Here is a 21,317-nt window from a genome sequence, read left to right as displayed (position 1 = left end):
GGGGGGGAAGTCCCCCCCACCCCCCCCCCCCCCCCCCATCTGAGGGTTGTCCCCCCCTAAAATTATGATTAAAAACCACGCTGTGTATTGTAAATAACAATGGAAGTAAATAGTTGTGTAAGTAGTAAAACAACACAAACGGGGCAAAATTGCGTTTTAAGTTTAGAAACATTTTGAGTCTCCCCCTCTCTTGCCTCACAGTGCTTTGGTCCAAATGCCTGCTTTCCTCTTTTACATCACCTACACACACGAGTCCGGTGAGAGAGAACAAAGTCAATAGTTGTGGAATGCCAGTAAATAAAATTGACTATTTTATTCACTTAAACATCGGATGAAGTGATTATTTTCTCTTTAATACATGATGCCAATTTATTTTTCAATGAGGCGCTATGTTAGCAATAATAAGGTTACCTGCTTGACGGAAAGGGTCGCCAGGTTTTCACAACAAAACCCGCCCAATTGCTACTCAAAACTATCCCAAACTAACCAACCGTTTTGAGGGGGTCCCCCGGTAAAAATCGCGTTCCGGGGGCTAAAATACACGTTATTGTGGATGCGTCAACTCGCGGACATGAAAAACAACCCGCGGCAACAGTGATAAAGTAGCTCAATTCCACGTGAAAACCGCGGACTTGGCAACACTGTGATGGATAGTAATGTCTACAACGGACACGAGCGCTGACACGACGTGACTACAAAGGCTTTCCTCTGTGTATACATATCCTTACAAGTACAATTTTAGCTGGATTATTTGTGTCCCCTTCAAAAATTGCTCTTGAGAAATGTTATGTTTATTGTCCCCCCCAACTGTTAGATGAAATTTACGCCCCTGCTGGGAACAAGTGAAAAAAAACACACACCAATGGCAGCATTTGACTCAGTTGTTATTTGGCCCAGATGCTATGACATTGGTGTCACTTTAAGATACTGCAGTCTAAAATGTTGTCTAACTTTCATGTCAAACAAGAAAAGGAAACACACAAAAAGAAAAAGATAAAATACAACCTTAGATCCTGGTGGAGGTGTCAGACCCAAAAATTCATAGACTGTGTTGTCCTCTTTGGCTTCAAAGAATGTTTCGTAGTCCTGCAATTTAGGATAGGAAACAATCATTAGGAAGCAATTAACATAGCAACACAACAACATAATTTCTGTGGAATTCAAAAGAAGCTATCAAATAGAGTGTCCAGGCTGCTTTTCTATAAAACATCTATGTGGACTTATATGTACTATATTTAAAATCTTATGACGCCATACAATAACTTAGAGGGGAATGGGTCTAGATGTTTCGCCATTATTCACTAAATGCAATATTCTGTTGTTCTAGGTGTATTTCAAGCAAATAAGTTCCCTGTGTGTATCTTGAACACAAAGTTAAGGTTTCAGAAGACAGAAGCACACAACTTTTTTTAAACTTGATCCTTTTTACACATTTGTGGAAAAGAGTCTCTACATTCGGCCAATTTTTGTGTTCAACAGAAAGAAAGAAAAAATATTACAGGTTTTCAGCAAAATTAGGGGGGAAGGGGTGTAAATGATGACAGAATTTTTATTATAGAATTAATCCTCCCTTTTAGACCCAAATGATGCAGCTATACAAAATTTGAATAACTAAATTACAAACTTTTTAATACAGCTATTCGGTTACAACATAAATTTGTAGGCCAGCTTGGGAGAGTAGTGGTTTTTGGTTTATAAATTAGGTAAACTAAATAGTAAATTAAGATCTTTGTAAACATAAACTGCAATTACACATCACGCCATTATTCACTAAATGCAATATTCTGTTGTTCTAGGTGTATTTCAAGCAAATAAGTTCCCTGTGTGTATCTTGAACACAAAGTTAAGGTTTCAGAAGACAGAAGCACACAACTTTTTTTAAACTTGATCCTTTTTACACATTTGTGGAAAAGAGTCTCTACATTCGGCCAATTTTTGTGTTCAACAGAAAGAAAGAAAAAATATTACAGGTTTTCAGCAAAATTAGGGGGGAAGGGGTGTAAATGATGACAGAATTTTTATTATAGAATTAATCCTCCCTTTTAGACCCAAATGATGCAGCTATACAAAATTTGAATAACTAAATTACAAACTTTTTAATACAGCTATTCGGTTACGACATAAATTTGTAGGCCAGCTTGGGAGAGTAGGGGTTTTTGGTTTATAAATTAGGTAAACTAAATAGTAAATTAAGATCTTTGTAAACATAAACTGCAATTACACATCAAAAAAACAACAACAACGAATCAACAAATACAACAGAATCAATTTGAGAGTAAAACTAAATATGTAAGTCTCTTCAAGTAATGTTAATTGCAGATGATATTTTAGTCATAACACTAAAACCTCTATTTTAAAACCCCATAGGATTTCCCAAGGGAACCTGGTTTGAAAATGATAATTCTTTTTCCGGTTTTAGAAGCTCTTTTGAATATGTTTTCATGTTATATTACTGCTGACACATTTATGTATTTTACATCTCTTAACCTGGATAAACATCATATAAAAACCTTTACTCATTCGGTCCTGACTCACATTATGATTTTTATTTAACGTTTAGATGGGACCCTCTGTTCTAGCAGGTTCTTACCCCACAATACATCGCCTCATTGAAAATCTGTGGAGGAAGAGGAATTCCATTGGTGGGCTTCTTTTCTCCAGGGACATTTTCCCTCATCCACATCCGGTTGTCCTCATTTGAAGCAATGTCAAGCTGTGCATAATCGATTTTAAGTGCCTCAAGAAACCCGACAACATCTTGCTGTTTCTTTTTGATCTGTGGTATTGGTAATAACAGATTACTGACATGAATCCTCAAAATTTCTCCACATTCAAAATTTCTCATTGCAGATTAGAAGTATATGTTAGCTGTAGTAGACATCTTAGAAATAATGTTCTCTTTCATAGGTTCACTCAACGCTGCGTCGCTATAATGCAATGGGAACACCCTCTGGGTGTGCCGATTGTCTGAAGACCGTATAGAATCACACCAATTCATTGGCTGATGGCGTGGGCGCCGCCTCGACGCTCTTACGTCGACATCCTAAAGGCTGATTTATACTTCTGAGTCAGACCTATGCCGTAGGCTATGCATCAGTTTTCATTTATACTTCTGCGCCGTTGTCCGCGTCGACGTGCAGTACACATGCAAACCGCAAGTCAGCAGTGTCCACGGGCATGTTGCTGGTGTAACCCGCAGTACCACGGCAAAAGCCGAAGAAGAAGCGGCTCGTCGGAGAAGCATTATAGCCTTGACGGCGGCCAATAAATATCAAATCATTAAATCATTATTTAAAACTACAAAAAGGAGACAACAACGGAACAGGAGAAGATGGCATTCTTTCAGTCTCCACAAGGACTTGTACCCCGGCAGATAAACATTGTTTGTCACGGACAACTACTGATGTATAATGCTATGTAGTATAATAAATGATAAGACACTTGTTCTTTGCTTTGTTTTATTTTATGTAAGAAGGTGTAACATTAAAATATATTAAAGTGCACATGATCACACACAAAACTCAAGTACATATGGAGGGAGGGGTTCTAGCAGACCAATCATAGCGCTTGCGGTCAGAGTAGAATTGACGCGCTGTTAGATTTTCGGCGAGGTGCACGTCAGGCTACGGCGTAGGGTGTGTGTCTATGCGTAGGCTAGGCAATAGGTTTGACGCAGAAGTATAAATTGGGCTTTATACTTGCGAACGCGCCGTCTGCTCCTCAGATTTCTCTGCCTTCACGAAGCGGCCATTTTAGCCCTTCTGTTGCGGTTTTTCTGGCTCGATATTTGGACTGTTTTTTGTTGAGCTTTCTTCATTTGCACTTCGGCAACTGCGACAGTGGAACACTGTTCTCCTTGCGGTGAAGTGCATGGAATTTCGTCGTTGCTAGCCGCCGTGTTCTCGCTTCATTGCGAGCGACGACCCACACGGTAAGTGTGTCAAGTGTTTGTCGCATGCGCGCAAGGCGGTTTACGGCACTTCTAATGTAAAAAATAAAATAAAATCCGCCTCAAAACCTGCAAAAACTAGACTCACGGTTTTTGAGAAGGAGTCTTCCGTCTTTCCCCTTCGCGCTCCGGAAGTGGCTGAGGCCCTCCATGAATACGTGGCCTGGGGTTCGGATGTGGAGCTCGAGGCAATAGAGAGCGACCAGAGCGCCGTCTGCTCCTCAGATTTCTCTGCCTTCACGAAGCGGCCATTTTAGCCCTTCTGTTGCGGTTTTTCTGGCTCGATATTTGGACTGTTTTTTGTTGAGCTTTCTTCATTTGCACTTCGGCAACTGCGACAGTGGAACACTGTTCTCCTTGCGGTGAAGTGCATGGAATTTCGTCGTTGCTAGCCGCCGTGTTCTCGCTTCATTGCGAGCGACGACCCACACGGTAAGTGTGTCAAGTGTTTGTCGCATGCGCGCAAGGCGGTTTACGGCACTTCTAATGTAAAAAAAAAAAAAAATCAGCCTCAAAACCTGCAAAAACTAGACTCACGGTTTTTGAGAAGGAGTCTTCCGTCTTTCCCCTTCGCGCTCCGGAAGTGGCTGAGGCCCTCCATGAATACGTGGCCTGGGGTTCGGATGTGGAGCTCGAGGCAATGGAGAGCGACCAGACGGGCCTCGCCCTTTCTCTCCCTCTCTCGCTGGAGCGTGAGGATTCGCCGGTTTAATTCTCGCATGATTATGAATGCCATAGCCCGGAGGCACGCGAAACGATTTCCTTCGAGCTAGAGGATGTTTTGTACACTGCTGCGTCTGACTCCGAGAATTTCGGGCCTGCTTCAGCCGACGCTCTCCTGTCTAGCGGCCAGGAAGCGCGGCCTTCCTCAGAGCTTGTAGACGTGCTGGCGCGCGCCACAGAGAAGCTCTCTTTTGATTGGCACGACGAGCCCCGTGAATCCCAGTCATCTAAACACGACAAGCGGTTTCTGAGCGCCCCAAATTCGAGGACTGCATGGAGAAAGCTGCCCTTTTTCAGTGATCTGCATCATGAGATCTCCATATCCTGGAAGCAGCCTTTTTCTGCCCGCCTTACTAACGCAAAAAAAAGTGTCAAAATCCCAGCCAAAACCGCTTCTTTTTGCTGCTTATATATTGCAAATTGGTGTCTTACTATATTATTTTGTGTATTCCTTATTATAACAGACTGGTTTGTTGTTTTCTGTGTTATTCTTCACAAATTTCGGGGGCCAGACCGTTTATACATTTCTGCCCACTTCTAACACGCTCTCCTCATTCGGTTTCTGTCACATCCGCCAACCAGCACATTTCAGTGTGCAGTAATCGTTCAGTCACACTCTCTTTCGACATGGGGGGTGGGAGACGCACCAGGCTTTCTCCCCTTAGTTACCGCCTATTTCTTTGTCACCTGCTGCTCATGTGATAGGAGACACGTTCAGTTCTCTCCCAAAGCCAGCAGACCCTGTACCAGTCACAGACAATAAATATCAAATCATTAAATCATTATTTAAAACTACAAAAAGGAGACAACAACGGAACAGGAGAAGATGGCATTCTTTCAGTCTCCACAAGGACTTGTACCACGGCAGATAAACATTGTTTGTCACGGACAACTACTGATGTATAATGCTATGTAGTATAATAAATGATAAGACACTTGTTCTTTGCTTTGTTTTATTTTATGTAAGAAGGTGTAACATTAAAATATATTAAAGTGCACATGATCACACACAAAACTCAAGTACATATGGAGGGAGGGGTTCTAGCAGACCAATCATAGCGCTTGCGGTCAGAGTAGAATTGACGCGCTGTTAGATTTTCGGCGAGGTGCACGTCAGGCTACGGCGTAGGGTGTGTGTCTATGCGTAGGCTAGGCAATAGGTTTGACGCAGAAGTATAAATTGGGCTTTATACTTGCGAACGCGCCGTCTGCTCCTCAGATTTCTCTGCCTTCACGAAGCGGCCATTTTAGCCCTTCTGTTGCGGTTTTTCTGGCTCGATATTTGGACTGTTTTTTGTTGAGCTTTCTTCATTTGCACTTCGGCAACTGCGACAGTGGAACACTGTTCTCCTTGCGGTGAAGTGCATGGAATTTCGTCGTTGCTAGCCGCCGTGTTCTCGCTTCATTGCGAGCGACGACCCACACGGTAAGTGTGTCAAGTGTTTGTCGCATGCGCGCAAGGCGGTTTACGGCACTTCTAATGTAAAAAATAAAATAAAATCCGCCTCAAAACCTGCAAAAACTAGACTCACGGTTTTTGAGAAGGAGTCTTCCGTCTTTCCCCTTCGCGCTCCGGAAGTGGCTGAGGCCCTCCATGAATACGTGGCCTGGGGTTCGGATGTGGAGCTCGAGGCAATGGAGAGCGACCAGACGGGCCTCGCCCTTTCTCTCCCTCTCTCGCTGGAGCGTGAGGATTCGCCGGTTTAATTCTCGCATGATTATGAATGCCATAGCCCGGAGGCACGCGAAACGATTTCCTTCGAGCTAGAGGATGTTTTGTACACTGCTGCGTCTGACTCCGAGAATTTCGGGCCTGCTTCAGCCGACGCTCTCCTGTCTAGCGGCCAGGAAGCGCGGCCTTCCTCAGAGCTTGTAGACGTGCTGGCGCGCGCCACAGAGAAGCTCTCTTTTGATTGGCACGACGAGCCCCGTGAATCCCAGTCATCTAAACACGACAAGCGGTTTCTGAGCGCCCCAAATTCGAGGACTGCATGGAGAAAGCTGCCCTTTTTCAGTGATCTGCATCATGAGATCTCCAGATCCTGGAAGCAGCCTTTTTCCGCCCGTCTTACTAATGCAAAGCCAGCAGACAGTAGACGTGCTGGCGCGCGCCACAGAGAAGCTCTCTTTTGATTGGCCCGACGAGCCCCGTGAATCCCAGTCATCTAAACACGACAAGCGGTTTCTGAGCGCCCCAAATTCGAGGACTGCATGGAGAAAGCTGCCCTTTTTCAGTGATCTGCATCATGAGATCTCCATATCCTGGAAGCAGCCTTTTTCTGCCCGCCTTACTAACGCAAAAAAAAGTGTCAAAATCCCAGCCAAAACCGCTTCTTTTTGCTGCTTATATATTGCAAATTGGTGTCTTACTATATTATTTTGTGTATTCCTTATTATAACAGACTGGTTTGTTGTTTTCTGTGTTATTCTTCACAAATTTCGGGGGCCAGACCGTTTATACATTTCTGCCCACTTCTAACACGCTCTCCTCATTCGGTTTCTGTCACATCCGCCAACCAGCACATTTCAGTGTGCAGTAATCGTTCAGTCACACTCTCTTTCGACATGGGGGGTGGGAGACGCACCAGGCTTTCTCCCCTTAGTTACCGCCTATTTCTTTGTCACCTGCTGCTCATGTGATAGGAGACACGTTCAGTTCTCTCCCAAAGCCAGCAGACCCTGTACCAGTCACAGACCAGGCCCTCAACCCTGTGGGCTTTCTCATCCTGCATCAGGACACCAGAGGCTCTCCTTCGCGGTAGATGATGTTATCCCCTCCAGACCATCTCAGCACCCCACACAGGTATGTCCTCTAGACTGCAACACTCTGCTTCCTCTATCGCAATTCTTTCACAAATGGAAGCGTCTACCAGGGGTATCACTTTGGGTTCTCCGCACATTTCAGTTTGGTTACGCACTTCAGTTCTGTCACAACTCCACCTCCTCCCCCAGCTTTAACGGGGTTCACCTCACTGTAGTGAGCAGCGCCTCAGAGGCTTCTGTGCTACAACGGGAACTATTTTCCTTCCTTCACAAGGGAGTGATAGAAGAGGTTCCTCCAGCGGTCAAGATTTGACGCTGAAGGTTATTATGTCACAGAATTTGTGCAGGAGACTGGTTTGTCACTGTTGACCTGAAGGATGCCTATTTTCATATTCAGGTTGCTCAGCATCACAGGAAGTTCCTCAGGTTCCCTTTTGGGGGAAAGGCTTACCAGTACAAGGTTCTTCCCTTTGGCCTGGCCTTGGCACCAAGGATATTCACAAAGTGCATGGATGCTGCTCTAGCCCCATTGAGGCTCCAGGGCATCCGTATACTCAATTACCTGGACAATTGGCTCATTTTAGCCCACTCCAGGAAATTAGTGAGTTACCACAGGGATGTTCTCCTTCACCACATTCTGTTTCTTTGCCTCTGACCCCCTCACAACTGACTGTTTTCTTGGCTCCCATCTGGCTCCTGCCCGGATTTCCAGCCTCAAAGCATGCTTGGCTCGCTTCAAGCTAGGCCATCATGTTTCTGTGAGCACTTTTTGGTCTCAGAATGAATGCCAAAATGTTTCTGTGAGCACTTCTTGGCCTCAGAATGAATGCCAAAAAGAGTTCTCATCCCCCTCACAACAGATTGTTGTCTTGGGGATTCACTTGGATTTCGTTCAGATGCAGGCCCGTCTGACTCCTGCCCGGATTTCCAGCCTCAACGCGTGCTTGGCCCGCTTTAAGGTAGGCCATCATGTTTCTGTGAGCTCTTGTCGCAGGCTCTTGAGCCTCATGGCCGCAGCCTCCCCGGTGCTGCCCCTGGGACTGCTTCATATGAGGCCGTTCCTTTGGTGGATGAAACATTTAAGGATCCGCTCGATTTCGCTTATTTAAGGTGCCGCACAGTTGCTTCCGCACCCTTTCAATATGGTAGGACCCCCCTCTTTCTTCTGAGAGGGGTCCGTATGAACGTTGTTACTGTCGCCAAATGGTTAAGACGGATGGCTCTCTGACGGGCTGGGGCGTGGTCTTCGAGGATAGACCATCGTGTGGAGTTTGGGCAGGAGAGTTCCTCTCTTGGCACATAAACAGCCTGGAGCTGTGAGCCGTCTCTCTGGCACTGATACACTTTCTCCCCTCACTACAGGGGTGTCACGTGATTGTCAGGATGGACAGCATGGCGGTGGTATCTCATATAAATCGCCAAGGGGGTTCACGGTCACGCACCCAAGACAGCCCTAGGCATGCGCGCAGTCTTGGGTTCAAGGCAGACTCCTTTCCCGGAGATCGGTTCATGTCCCGGGGGCCTTGAACCGCACAGTGGAATTTCTGTCAAGACAGAAGTTCAGATCAGGGGGATGGATGAACCGGCAAACAGTAGCCCAGATTTGGGATTGTTCGGCAGGGTGGAAATGGACCTCTTTGCGTCGCAGGAGTTGTCTTAATACCTGCTTTGGTTCTCCCTGAGTTCCCCAGCATCTCTGGGCATAGATGTGTTCGCTCCCGTGGCCGGACCTGAAACTTTATGTGTTTCCGCCTGTCAAGTTGAATTCTGGCGGTGCTGTGCAGGGTGAAGGAGAGCTGGGTCCGTCTCCTACTCGTAGCCCTGTTATGGCCATCTCAGATGTGGTTCTCTGAGCTGATTTTTCTTCTAGATCGCCCTCCTTGAGAGATTCCGATCAGAAAAGTTCTGCTAAATCTCAGCTTCAAGGCAAGATCTGACACCCTCAACCCACAGAAGCTGTGGGTATGGCCCCTATAATGCCACCAGCTTTTACTTCTAGTCTGCCTGCTAATGTTCAGGAGACTGTCGCTTGTGCCAGAGCCCTTTCCGTGAGGATCCGTCAAAGTAACCTTATGACCCAGGTCGGGCTATGTTCCCAAGGTTTTGTCCACATCATTTCGCTCTCAAGTGGTTACCCTTAACTTTTTTCATCCTCCTCCTTTTGCTTCAGGCGGGGATGTGAGACTTCACATGCCCTGCCCTGTCTGAGCTTTGAAGCTCTACGTGGACCGCTCTAGCCATTAGAGAAAATCTCCCCCAGCTGTTAATATGCTTTGTTGCTGGCCACCGGGGGCTTGCTACAGCGAAGCACAAAATTTTGCATTGGGTTAGAGATGCTATTTCGCTGGCATGGTCTTTCTTCACCTCTCAGCCTTCAGGTGCATTCCACGAGGGCTGTGGCTTCCTCTCAAGCTCTTTTTAGGAGAGTCCCCCCAGAGGATATTTGTGTAGCGGCAGGATGGTCCTCTCCGCACACTCTTATCAGGTCCTATAATTTGGATCTTGACACGGCTCCTGGTTCCTTGATCTTGTCCGCTTGAACCAGCCGGGAGTACTATCTGGTTCTTCATCAGGCCAGATACGGCAGCACTTTAGCTTGGCGTGTTTGGTATATCGTTCCCATTGCGTCATAGCGACGCAGTGTTGAGTGACCTATGAAAGAGAACGACTCGGGTTACTTGCGTAACCTATGTTCTCTGAGTAGGTAACGAGACGCTGCGTCTGCTGCCAAGCTCCTCGCGCTGCCGACAAGAGGCCTTTTTCGGCAGAGAAATCTGAGGAGCAGATGGCACATTCGCCAGTATAAGGATGGCGATGTAAGAGCATACAGGTGGCACCCACGCCATCAGCCAATGAATTGGCGTGATTCTAAACGGGCTTCAGACAATCGGCACACCCAGAGAGCGTTCCCATTGCATCATAGCGACACAGCATCTCCTTCCCTACTCAGAGAACATGGGTTACGCAAGTAACCCGAGACAATGTCAGACGATAATAACATGTTTCTTTTACTCATCAAATTACCACATAGAAAAAAACCTGACTGACCAGCCAGGGTTACAACACTCTCCAATGACCCTCCACTGGACCCATAAGCATTGCACAAAATGGCAATCGCACTCGGATCTGCGCCAAAACAATCGGTCCAAGATCGCCTGAACGAGGTGGTCTCGGCTCGATTGAAAACGAACTCTGGAGTGGTTCGGTTGTAGTGAGATTTAACTTTAAACCACATAAACACATTTCATTACACCAAATACACAAAATAATGTTATTTTTAGCAGCATCATATGACCCCTTTAAGTTTAGGGTAGAATTAGGGATGTAGAACATGGTCATGCACAATATGTGCTTTATAAGTAACAGCCAACATGTTAATATTATGCATGCTAATAAGTTACTAGTTAATAGTGAGAATTGGTCCTTATACTAAAGTGTTACCAGAATTTTTAAATTCAGTAGACTTCCTGTTACTCATTAGATGAACTAAAGTATTTAAGTTATTTTTTAAATGAGTTAACTTCCCAAATTATTGTGAATCGGTTGCCTTGTTTATTTAATTATTTATTTAGGAATTTTTTTAAGTGTATCCACTGCAAGGGAATGGGTGTTAAACATTATGCATTATGCTTTAACAAATTAAACTTTTTTTCACTATTTTTTGCTTTGAAATCTACCATTCATCCCTATCCTGTAGCATAACAAGTGCATTAATAATTACTGCAAAATCAGAATTAAACATGACATTTATAGTGTCTGTACAGAGATGAGGACACCTCATGAGGGAATGATAAGTCTTTAAATGTGCAAAAATATCAATATCCAGTCAATATGTGTGCAAAAAGCAAAAATTGATACAACTGTACTCGGCCTACCCCAATTATGTTGAATGATGACCACAATAAATTGAAAATCCAAAAATGAACCTGACTTGTTGCAACCCTGTATTAGGGCAGGTTGCAACAACACTCACTCATTGGACTTGAAGGTTAATTTACATGGTTCAGGGACAGATTGTACATTTCTAAAGTAGGCCTACTTTGATTTTTAATACTCTCTAGAGTCTTAAAACATGTTGTCTTAATTTTTAAGACTCTAACATGTTAAACATGATCAAAACAATAAAGTAGCCAACATTGTTGTTCACGATAAAGTTAAAAGATTAGACACACTAAAAACACATAAATCAATAAATAAACATTCTACAATCGTCCCGATGAGCAACTGAAATCAGTTCTGGCAGTTTCATGTTTAAAGGAATAGCTGCTGCAGTCTGGAATGTGATCTCAGAGATATTTAAGGAAACTGGCGGAGCTGCAACTGTTATTAGGTCACTCAGGATTATTTAAACTGACTTGAGTTAGAACAGTTTTTAAGAGTTTAAAATACATCCACCGCTGGTTACTGATAATATGCTTGGAACTAGCACTTGGTTCGTTCCGCAATCTGTATAAAGCATAATCACAATCAAGCAAAGTGACCTGTTGAATGACTGAAACACTATCACACTTGTTATCCAGGTTCTTACCGCCGTCGATCCCGATGAGGATGCCAGGAATATTTTAATGACCATTTTGTGGAAGTGCAAAATAAAATGACCAGGGAAAATGTGTTTAAGGACACAGTGATCCACCCCCCACTTTGGCTGGAAAGCACACAGCGATGCAGCCTCGACTCGAGCCTCTCGGTGTCTATTTCTGTCCCCAGCGCATCATGTGGTGGGATTGGTGCATTTGTCCCACTGCTGTCTGAGTGATTGGCAATTTCAGCAGTCTGTCCACATCAGGAGCTGCTAAAGTTAGAGGAGTGACTTGCATATATGGACAGAGATGCTGATTTTTTTAAAACGTGTAATTTGTAACCTAATTGAGTAAATAAAAAATAAATTAAAAGTTTGTACATTTTGATGACTGGCCAGTCTGCCAGTTGAAACAAAACCTCTAGTTAATATTGCTGATTCATTATGATAAAATGAAAAATTCCTACAGGTTTAAATTGGAAAGTTCCCACACTCTCATATACAGGGACAGAGTTGTTGTCCAAGGAAACAACAGAGAATGTTGTCCCCGGCTCTCTTCTAAAATATGACCTATCTGGCCTGGGAAGAGAAAGAGAGAGGCGGGGCATAGAGGACCTACAGTAATGTACAGTATTTGGAAACTAATGTATTTTTTGAACATTAAAGCATGTCAACATATTCTGTTACACCAAATAATGATCTTTAAAATAGCATCATATGACCCCTTTAATTCAATTTATCCTACCATCCTTCCAAAATGGCAATCAAATACCACTGGTGACTTGGACATACCTGCAATTCCAGAAGGAAAGGCTACTAGTCTCTCCAGTGGAGCAATCCATTTACTAGGCACCACTGTGACCGGGTCTGCATAATACTTCAATATGAGCGAGACCATGAGCGCCGCCTAACAACAGACAGCAAAAAACTAAATAAATTGCCATCATGAGAGAAAATGAACAACTGATGCATACATGAATCATATCAAAGCACAAATTAAAACATGAATCCTCACCCACCTGAAGAATGTAAAACACAATATTTACAATCCATTTCATTTTTGCCTGCTGTGAAGTTCTTGATTTGACTGTAAAAAAGAACAAAGACAGACAGGCAATGAATATAACCAACATTTCAGTCTACTCATGGTTTCCATTTAAACAGGCTTCTTCAAATCCAGCCCTGGAGAACCCTGCTATGCAAATAAATGTGAAATGGATTGAATTGAAACCACTCGATTATTGATACAGAATATTTTTTTTACAATTTTAATGGATGGACAGAAACTCTCAGGTTTAAAGTATCTTCATTTGTGTTTCAAAGATGAACCAGAGTCTTATGAGTTTGGAACGATATGAGGTTGAGTAAATGATGACAGAATTTTCATTTTTGGGTGAGCTATGCTATTCTGAAAGCATACAAGTTATATCTATGCTATTCCCAATAACTTGAAGGACAGCAACAGACAGCAGCCAAGCCATTTGTCTTATTTCATGAATGCTGAAGCCGTTATCTGAAACCCACCTGCCATTTTCCACACTTGGCCTGAGACTTTGAATTCTCCACTGCAAAGTGACAAACCTTTTGGTTTCTCAGTTCTTATCGCCCCACTATAAAGTGGACAAAGGCAGTTTATATGCTTCCAGTGAGGTGTGCTGGTGACTGCAAATATCTTAACACTTGCCCATTGCTTCTTGATTTCAACAGCAATACTACACATGTCGTTTGCTATACAATTTTGTGGGCTTCTTTCTGTGTTTTGCTGGTTAGAAAGCAATCATTAGCGGGTTTCCATCCAAAGTTGCGAATTTAACTTATGCGCAAAATTGGAAAATCACAAAGCATTTGCGAATAATGCTGCATTCAAGTCCTCCTGCGACGTTCGTACTTACGAGTTGACAAGTAATTACGACGTCAGGTGCGTTCAAGTCATTTTAGTCGGTACAAGATGGCGGTGTACCTTCTTTTAATAAATTACAAGAAAATACAACAGGGTCTGTTAACTCTGCTTATAGTAAATGAAGAGCAAAGAATTCGCATCAGGTGTGTTTTGCGTTTTTAATATTTTTAAAAAGTAATTTAAGAAGCCACTTTAATCTGAAAAACTTCATCAAAACTATCAATTTAAACAAAAATGTACCGTCAACCACAGATGTTGCATCCATCGATTCTGCCATGTTTCTCATAGACACGCCCCTAACTCGGAAACTCTGTGCTTAAAGAAAATTTAGAGTTTCCCACTCGTAATAACGACTTTGTGGTGGCGTTCATGTGCCTTCAACTTGTAAATACGATCTATCCGACATGACTTGAACGCACCATAAGCATCGTTTCCATTCAACGAGTCAAAGAGAACAAAATCGTCACTTCCTGATAAACTGCCACTAAATATCACTAGGAAAAGTTAAAGCCACTGAATACAATAACTTTCATATATATAATAAATTATTTGTGCCTCAGACGAAACACAATAAATGCGGTCATTGCTTTAGGTCAGGGTTCCTCAAATCTTGCCCTGGAGGGCCAATGCGCTGCAGAGTTTAGCTCCAACCCTGATCAAACTCAGCTACCTGTGATTTTCTAATGATCCTGAAGACATTGATTAGCATGCTCAGGTGTGTTTGATTAGGGTTAGAGCTAAACAGGAAAGTGGATCTCGTGGGCCAGATTTGAGGATCCCTGCTTTAGGTTATGCCTTCCCGTAGCGCAAAGTCACATGACTTTTGATGCGCATGGAGGAATTTATTCGCAAAATGCGTTTCCATCTCCCATTATTCACATTAACCCTTTTTCGCACAAGTCAAAAACCACCTCAAGCAAGTGTAAAAACATTTTTGCGAATTAAGGGATTTTTTTCTAAAAAATTGGCGTTTCCATTACCATTATTCTGATGCGATACTTCGAAATGTGCATAAAAACAGTGTGAAGGAAACACAGCTATTGTAGCTTGTCACTTCATCGACATTTTGCTGCACATGCTTGTAATGCACGTACCCCTTTAAGAAAAGCACAAAATAACTTGTACCAAGAGTCTTCAGTTGATCGGTCATCTTGTTGATCTTGCGTTCCAGTCTAGCATATCTGGCAAACTCGTCCATCATACTGATGGTGGACAGCTCCATCTTCATGTTTTGGATCTCCGTCCTCATCTCCATCTCTTGATCAGCATCTTTCTGGAAGATCTTGGACAGCTATGAGAACAAACACACAAGATCTTAATGTACATCTGCTCATTCATTTTAAATTGCAATCAAATGTACTCAAAGCTTTTACACTATTACCAAAAACGGAACCAAAAGGGTGATTTACAGACAAAGACCTAGAAAGGCAAAACGTTACATTTGTTAAATAAAACCTAGGTTACAAGTGCACACATTCCTCCAATTTTTCCATAGTAAGCATACTCTGAATGTCCTCATTACAATTTATAATAACTATAATCTAGATATGCAACAGATATTAGCAAGTTTTTGGCACTATGGTAAAGCTATGTCAGATTGTTATTTTTTTTGTTTGTTTGTACAAGTATGTTGGAGTACCCCGTACGTGAAATGGTGTATTATATGAAATCATTCATTCAGTGCCATTATATATATATATCACAGTAACATGGTGCTGTCATCTGATACCATAGAAGAAGTGCAGTGTGTTTTATTGGTTTGTAAAATATTATTAGCCCACATCAAACGTTTGTTTGGCACTATTAACTGTCCTCTAGGTGGTGTTTATGAATGAGTCTGACTTAACTTAGCCAAATCTAGAGATGGTGAACAGAGCTGCTTTTGTTTGCTGTGACTGAGCATTTATGGCATCACATTACGACTAATGTATGTTTAAATTATATATGTGTTTACTCTTTTGAATCAGTACTTACAAATGAAGAAATGGACGGCAGCAATGTTTTGACGAGGTTGACCAGAAACACCGAGCTCAGCACAAAGAACCAGTTAAACCCGGCAGCCATTTTCTTTTCATCAGTCTGGTCCTCCCCCAATAATACAAGCCCACTAGCGCAGTTTTTTTTAAACTGGTTCCTTACCTTAAATGTTATAATATGCTTATATTATCTAAAAATATGCAACGACAGATATCATGGGATGTTTATAAGACATCAATTTATTTATTTTTTTCTTAAGCGGCGTGTTTCTTTAAATGCACTCAAATTATCGGAATATATAACCAACGCAATCAATACAAAATATATATTTACACGCTTACAGAAACAATAAATGCAGAAAGTGGCGCCTAAAGTATATACAAGCGAATCTGTGATTGACATCTCAGCCTATCCACACAGGTACTTTGCTTTGGTTTGAAATGTGGTTGCCAAGACGTTTCAGCCAATCACCGCCGAGGAGGGGCGGAGCGTAGCTCGCATCAGGTTAGAGCTATAATGAAAAGACTATAGAAAGGGGAGATCCAATCCGGTTTCAGCTAGTTTGTGTTCCGATAGAACATTAATGCTAGTAGCTTGAGTGTTTCCTAGACCCGGTTCTTACTCTTTACTTATCAGCGCGTAAGCTGTTTTAATTGATTTCCTTTTTGTTCTGAAAGCATACAAGATTTACGCAGCCATGCCTAAAAGGAGCAAAGTAAGTCCAAAAATATTTTTAAAAATAATTATTTTATAGTATGGTTTTAATAGCCTGCGATAAATAAAAATGCACGTGTTTCGAAAGCTTTGTGTGAAGTTATGCGAGTGTTGGCTGCATTGCTGGATGTGCTCATTCGTGATCTAGGGCATGTGAGTCTGTGGCATGAATCTGGCGCCTTTTTACTTGGAGCTGTGCTATATTCCGTCGACTGCGTGTGGATATTTCCAGAATCGAGCATTCTCGGCTTTACTTTGACATTAAAGTCGTGTATAGAATACGCAAAGTAATGATCGGACGAAGGGGTGTAACCGCGTAACGTTACGGAGAAGAGCTTGTCCTGCAAGTGTTTTGCTTTTAACCGCGGTGTTTTAATACCTTTATAACCTTATACATACGAAGCAGTCGAAGTTGTAAATTTGAGGACATCGTGGGATTTTTTTTTTTAGTCCCCTTGTGTAACTGTAAATACATGTGTAACGTTAGTTGTGTTCGACTCCATATGGTTCTCGAGGACACACACACACATTATAGTCTTGTGTCATGGCTGCCTTTGCACTAAACACATTTGAAGCCTTAACGAGTTTATCCCTGCAGGTTTATTTCATAATTCGGTTTTTGCTTGCGTATCCCGCCTGAGTTTCTCACTTGACCTTTGAAACGGACTTTGTAAAGTGGCTAAAGAAAGTTATTACCGACTAGTTGTGTACTAAAGAGATTAACCTCCCGTTTTCACTTGACTATTTGAATCTCGACGCAAACCTGGTTTATGGGAAAAAATGTGTAGATGTTTAATGTGTTTGCTCGTCGAAAGTGAATGAATTCTGTTTGTGGAGGCGGAGCTAACGTTACTGTTCCCCTCCTCCATGGGAGCTAACGTTACTGTGGGAGCTAACGTTACTGTTCCCCTCCTGCATGGGAGCTAACGCTACTGTTCCCCTCCTGCATGGGAGCTAACGTTACTGTGGGAGCTAACGTTACTGTTCCCCTCCTCCATGGGAGCTAACGTTACTGTGGGAACTAACGTTACTGTTCCCCGCCTCCATGGGAGCTAACGTTACTCAAGCGCGGACATTTTTCGGTAACATCGTTACCAGCGACAAAAAGTTAGCTATGCTCGACAAAGCTAATGCAAATAAATGCACGATCACCGGTTGTTTTATTTTTATTTATTTTCCCAAGTTTATTTTTTGTTTCGCCATGTTTTCATGACAAAATTAACTTTTTGTGAATTGTGAGTTGAATGTGTAACGCCATACAGGACCCATGGTCTACCCCTCCCCCACTGTGTGATCCTGTTGTGGATGCGCTCTTCCCATAACAACGCGCTGAAACATGGCAACTAAACCCAAAGAATTCACAATGTTTTATTATAATAATGTTCTCATTAGAATTTTATATACACGACATTCCCAATCATAGTTATTAATGTTGTGCACTGCTGTTTGAGCTGCGTGTGCTGAGCTAAAGATGATCACTGGTAAACTGAAGCGCTCTTTTAACTTAACCAAACGCATTCTATATGAGATAAATCAGATATACATCAAATAAACACAATATTACAACGTACAATTGCACAAAAGGCTGCAAACGAACAGCGCGCATCTGAAGTGTCTCTGAAGGAAATAATGCATTATTTATCGGCTTTAAGATATCGGCCAAATTTTCTTATCAGGCCGATACCGATAACAGAAAAAATTAGCATTTATTGGCCGATACCGATATGGTGGCCGATATATCGTGCATCCCTATACACGTACTAACAGCTTCTGTTTCCTCTGGTACAGGCTAACAATGACACTGAAGCAGCTGGGGTAAGTTTGTTACACATACTGACAAATAACAAGTTTTTGCATATAACTGTGATACTTATTGCCTGTTTCTTTTGTTGCCTTCTCATTTTGTCCCTCATCAAATGAACACACAGCCCAAGAGGCGGTCTGAGAGACTTCAAGGTGTAAGTTGGTTTTGTCAGTCCCTCTGAAGACATATTTTACATAATTACCGTTTTTATGAGGCATATAGCTTACGCCGAATTCTGTTTTGCAGAAACCCCAAACACCAAAGTCTGAGCCCAAGCCAAAAGTGAAGGTAAATCAGTTATCAAATTAAGATGTATTGCTATTAATAAATGTTGCCGGATGTGGCTTAACCATGTATTTTGCTGAAACGTTACAGAAGGCACCTGCAAAGGGCAAGAAGGCCAAGGAGGTAGAAAAGGCCAAACCAGAGGAGAAGAAAGAGGACGCAAAGCCAGAGACCGAGTCTGAGGAGGAAACTCCTGCGGAGAACGGAGAGACCAAAGATGAGGTAGTAAGTCATTTTATAATTAAGTTAGAATAATTCATCTAAAACTTGGTCCTCTATGGCAGTGGTTCCCAACCCTGGTCCTGGAGGCACCCCAACACTGCACATTATGCATGTCTCCTTAATCAAACACACCTGATTCAGGTCATCAGCTCATTAGTAGAGACTCCAAGACCTGAAACTGGAGTGTCAGAGAAAGGAAACATGCAACGTGTGCAGTGTTGGGGTGCCTCAAGGACCAGGGTTGGGAACCACTGCTCTATGGTATTGCTTACATATTTGGCCCTGTATCTATTTGTAGTCCAGAGTGATAGTGAAAATAAATGTCAGTTAGGGATGCATCTGTGGCTATGTCTGTTGAAAACATTTATTGATTTTATTTATTTATTGGTTTGGTTTTGTTACAGGGGGACAATGATGAAGCAGGAGGCGAGGAGGAACAGGCCGACTAGAAAGAGGGAGCTGCTAAATAACATTTCACCAGAGCTCCCATACCTCTTTTCTTGTACAATACAGAGGAATATTTTTATTGACTATTTTCTAAAAAGCAGGTTTTTTAGTAGTTCAATATTAGAAGCTCATTTTATAGACAACGTTTAAGAGAAAAATCTTTTCCCACTCCCAATTTTTCCTGAAGGAGATTTAGTCATGAAACAACTTCCTCTTATTATTATTATTATTGTTTTTTTTATTTTTTTTCTAACTCTTTAGTTTTTACAAAAAGGGAGGGGAGTGTAACGGGTTGAGACAGATAATGTGATCGTGCCATTTTTAAAGATTAAAAAAATGAAATTTCTTCAGTCTTTCAATTGAAACTGCAAGTTTGCCTGAGACACTAACATTCCATAGGCAATATGAGGGACCCCTGTATGTAGCCTGTATTGTATGGGAAGGGGGTTCTGTAAGAAAATGCTTTGTTTTATTGTTTCTGGGGGGTTGGGGTTGATTGTAAGCTGTATTCTATGAATTGAAACCTCTTTATTCAAACTGTTTTATGAATCAACAGCTTTGATTAACGATCCTGCTCACTAGTACTGGAACACTCATCAGATGTGTGATTTACATTGACTTTTGTCTTTGTGTGGTGATAGCATTGCAATGTTGTATAGCTGCTGTGAAAAGGTTTTCATAATTTCTATATGCAGTATGTGATGGTACTTTAAGAGTATGAAAAATGGAATTGTGTGTGTTAGCAAAGCTAATAACAGCTGTGTTACAGTGTTAAACATGCAGGTTATATGAAAAACTACTGTAATTTCAATGTCAGAAGTCGCTATATCACTCAAGGTTTTAGGTTAAAAGTACACATGTACAGTTTCTTTTTTTTTTTAGCTGTATCTGTAATGATTGGTATGACATACAAATAAATTGGTTGTAATTTCACTTGATATTTTGCCCTTCTGTTTTCCTTTCTGTGATTAAAAAGAGCACTAGATAAGATATAAACCCGATAACATTCCATAATGGAAGCGATAGCTGGAAAATGAATGCTTCATTGACATGTCAATATGTGAAATACATTAAATAAAATCAATGTGCTTGACAATTTCAATACTGATATTTTATTATCTTCCCATATTCATCTAGTTTTGGTGTAACTGGTTAGAAAGTGTATGTATAGCCTGAATGCACTGTAAGTCGCTTTGGATAAAAGCGTCTGCTAAATGCATAAATGTATTTAATTTAATTTACATACTGATATTCAAAAATTTTGGGAACAGTAAGATTTTTTAATGTTTTTTAAAGAAGCAAGGCTGCGTTTATTTGATCAGAAATTCCGAAAACGGTAATATTGTGAAACAAAATAATGGTTTTCATATTAATGTAATGTATGTGATGCACAGCTGAATTTTCAGCAGTTATTACTCCAGACTTCAGTGTTGCATGATCCTTCAGAAATTCTAATATGCTGATTAATTATCAATGTTGTATATACACTACTGTTCAAAGGACGGGTAAATAATTATTTTTAAAGATTAATACTTTCATTGAGCAAGGATGTGTGGGAAGTGATAAAAAGTTACAGTAAAAAAAAATTTTTATGACAATTTATATTCTAAACACATCAAAACGATGTGGAATCAATTTGTATTGTTTGTGAACTGCATCAAAGTTTCTCTAATGTTTTTTTTTCATTTTTTTGATTAAACATTCATGCATTTTAAAGTGGTTTTAGGGTCTACATTTTTGGAAGCATTTTATTGCAGTCGAGATTTTCGATATAACGTATTTTGTTTTACATACTGTATGTATGCGGATACAGCTGTACATATGTTGATACCCAAGTTTATATTAAAAGCTGTGTGATAATATAGTTATAAATAGTATGATCTGTATATGTTTTATAATTACCAACCTTATTTTCTAACATGTTTTTGCAAGAAATTGTGCCAACTCTTTAAAAGCACTTATTATCATTATTTAAATGCAAAGTTATACACAAGTGCCTGCATACTTTTTGGGG

The 21,317-nt window shown here is 41.6% G+C and overlaps 3 protein-coding genes across 5 annotated transcripts in view; 1 reads left to right on the top strand and 2 right to left on the bottom strand.

The window, feature by feature from the left end:
• LOC107567578 (SH3 domain-binding glutamic acid-rich-like protein) overlaps positions 1 to 12,150 on the bottom strand; it is a 28,357-nt gene extending 16,207 nt beyond the window's left edge. For both annotated transcript variants that reach the window (XM_016253272.1, XM_016253273.1), the window contains exons 1-3: positions 11,964 to 12,150; positions 2,591 to 2,776; positions 1,006 to 1,086 (exon numbers count right to left, since the gene is read on the bottom strand). In XM_016253272.1, the coding sequence (XP_016108758.1) occupies positions 1,006 to 1,086; positions 2,591 to 2,776; positions 11,964 to 12,008 (312 nt within the window). In that variant the 5' untranslated portion in view covers positions 12,009 to 12,150. The remainder of the gene's footprint in view (positions 1 to 1,005; positions 1,087 to 2,590; positions 2,777 to 11,963) is intronic.
• Positions 12,127 to 16,046, bottom strand: LOC107567572 (tail-anchored protein insertion receptor WRB-like). Its single transcript, XM_016253263.1, has 5 exons — positions 15,829 to 16,046; positions 14,980 to 15,145; positions 12,974 to 13,041; positions 12,747 to 12,861; positions 12,127 to 12,245 (listed from the first exon to the last, which is right to left on the bottom strand). The coding sequence occupies exons 1-5, from the start codon at positions 15,916 to 15,918 to the stop codon at positions 12,127 to 12,129; spliced, it is 558 nt and encodes a 185-aa protein (XP_016108749.1). The 5' UTR covers positions 15,919 to 16,046.
• Positions 16,047 to 16,364: 318 nt separating this feature from the next.
• Positions 16,365 to 20,241, top strand: LOC107567579 (non-histone chromosomal protein HMG-14A-like). Of its 2 annotated transcripts, none has more exons than XM_016253275.1 (6): positions 16,365 to 16,546; positions 18,334 to 18,360; positions 18,474 to 18,503; positions 18,596 to 18,637; positions 18,725 to 18,856; positions 19,261 to 20,241. In XM_016253275.1, the coding sequence occupies exons 1-6, from the start codon at positions 16,529 to 16,531 to the stop codon at positions 19,303 to 19,305; spliced, it is 294 nt and encodes a 97-aa protein (XP_016108761.1). In that variant the 5' UTR covers positions 16,365 to 16,528; the 3' UTR covers positions 19,306 to 20,241. The 2 variants fall into 2 exon arrangements, with proteins under 2 accessions (XP_016108761.1, XP_016108760.1); XM_016253274.1 differs by lacking the exon at positions 16,365 to 16,546 and adding an exon at positions 16,633 to 16,698.
• The last annotated feature ends 1,076 nt before the right edge of the window (positions 20,242 to 21,317 follow it).

The sequence above is a fragment of the Sinocyclocheilus grahami genome, unplaced genomic scaffold, assembly GCF_001515645.1.
Source record: "Sinocyclocheilus grahami isolate Dianchi unplaced genomic scaffold, SAMN03320097.WGS_v1.1 scaffold1170.1, whole genome shotgun sequence".
In the NCBI taxonomy this organism is placed as follows: domain Eukaryota; kingdom Metazoa; phylum Chordata; class Actinopteri; order Cypriniformes; family Cyprinidae; genus Sinocyclocheilus; species Sinocyclocheilus grahami.
Note: the sequence above shows the minus strand (reverse complement) of the source record. Positions and strands in the feature narration are given on the sequence as shown.

Excerpts from the sequence above, each read along its gene's own strand:
- LOC107567572 (XM_016253263.1), bottom strand. The coding sequence starts at position 15,918 with ATGGCTGCCGGGTTTAACTGGTTCTTTGTGCTGAGCTCGGTGTTTCTG. Across the intron at positions 15,146-15,828 it reads TGCCGTCCATTTCTTCATTT|CTGTCCAAGATCTTCCAGAA; the intron begins GTAAGTACTGAT and ends TTGTTCTCATAG. Across the intron at positions 13,042-14,979 it reads CGATCAACTGAAGACTCTTG|TCAAATCAAGAACTTCACAG; the intron begins GTACAAGTTATT and ends TCTTTTTTACAG.
- LOC107567579 (XM_016253274.1), top strand. The coding sequence starts at position 16,648 with ATGCGAGTGTTGGCTGCATTGCTGGATGTGCTCATTCGTGATCTAGGG. Across the intron at positions 18,504-18,595 it reads GGTCTGAGAGACTTCAAGGT|AAACCCCAAACACCAAAGTC; the intron begins GTAAGTTGGTTT and ends TCTGTTTTGCAG. Across the intron at positions 18,857-19,260 it reads ACGGAGAGACCAAAGATGAG|GGGGACAATGATGAAGCAGG; the intron begins GTAGTAAGTCAT and ends GTTTTGTTACAG.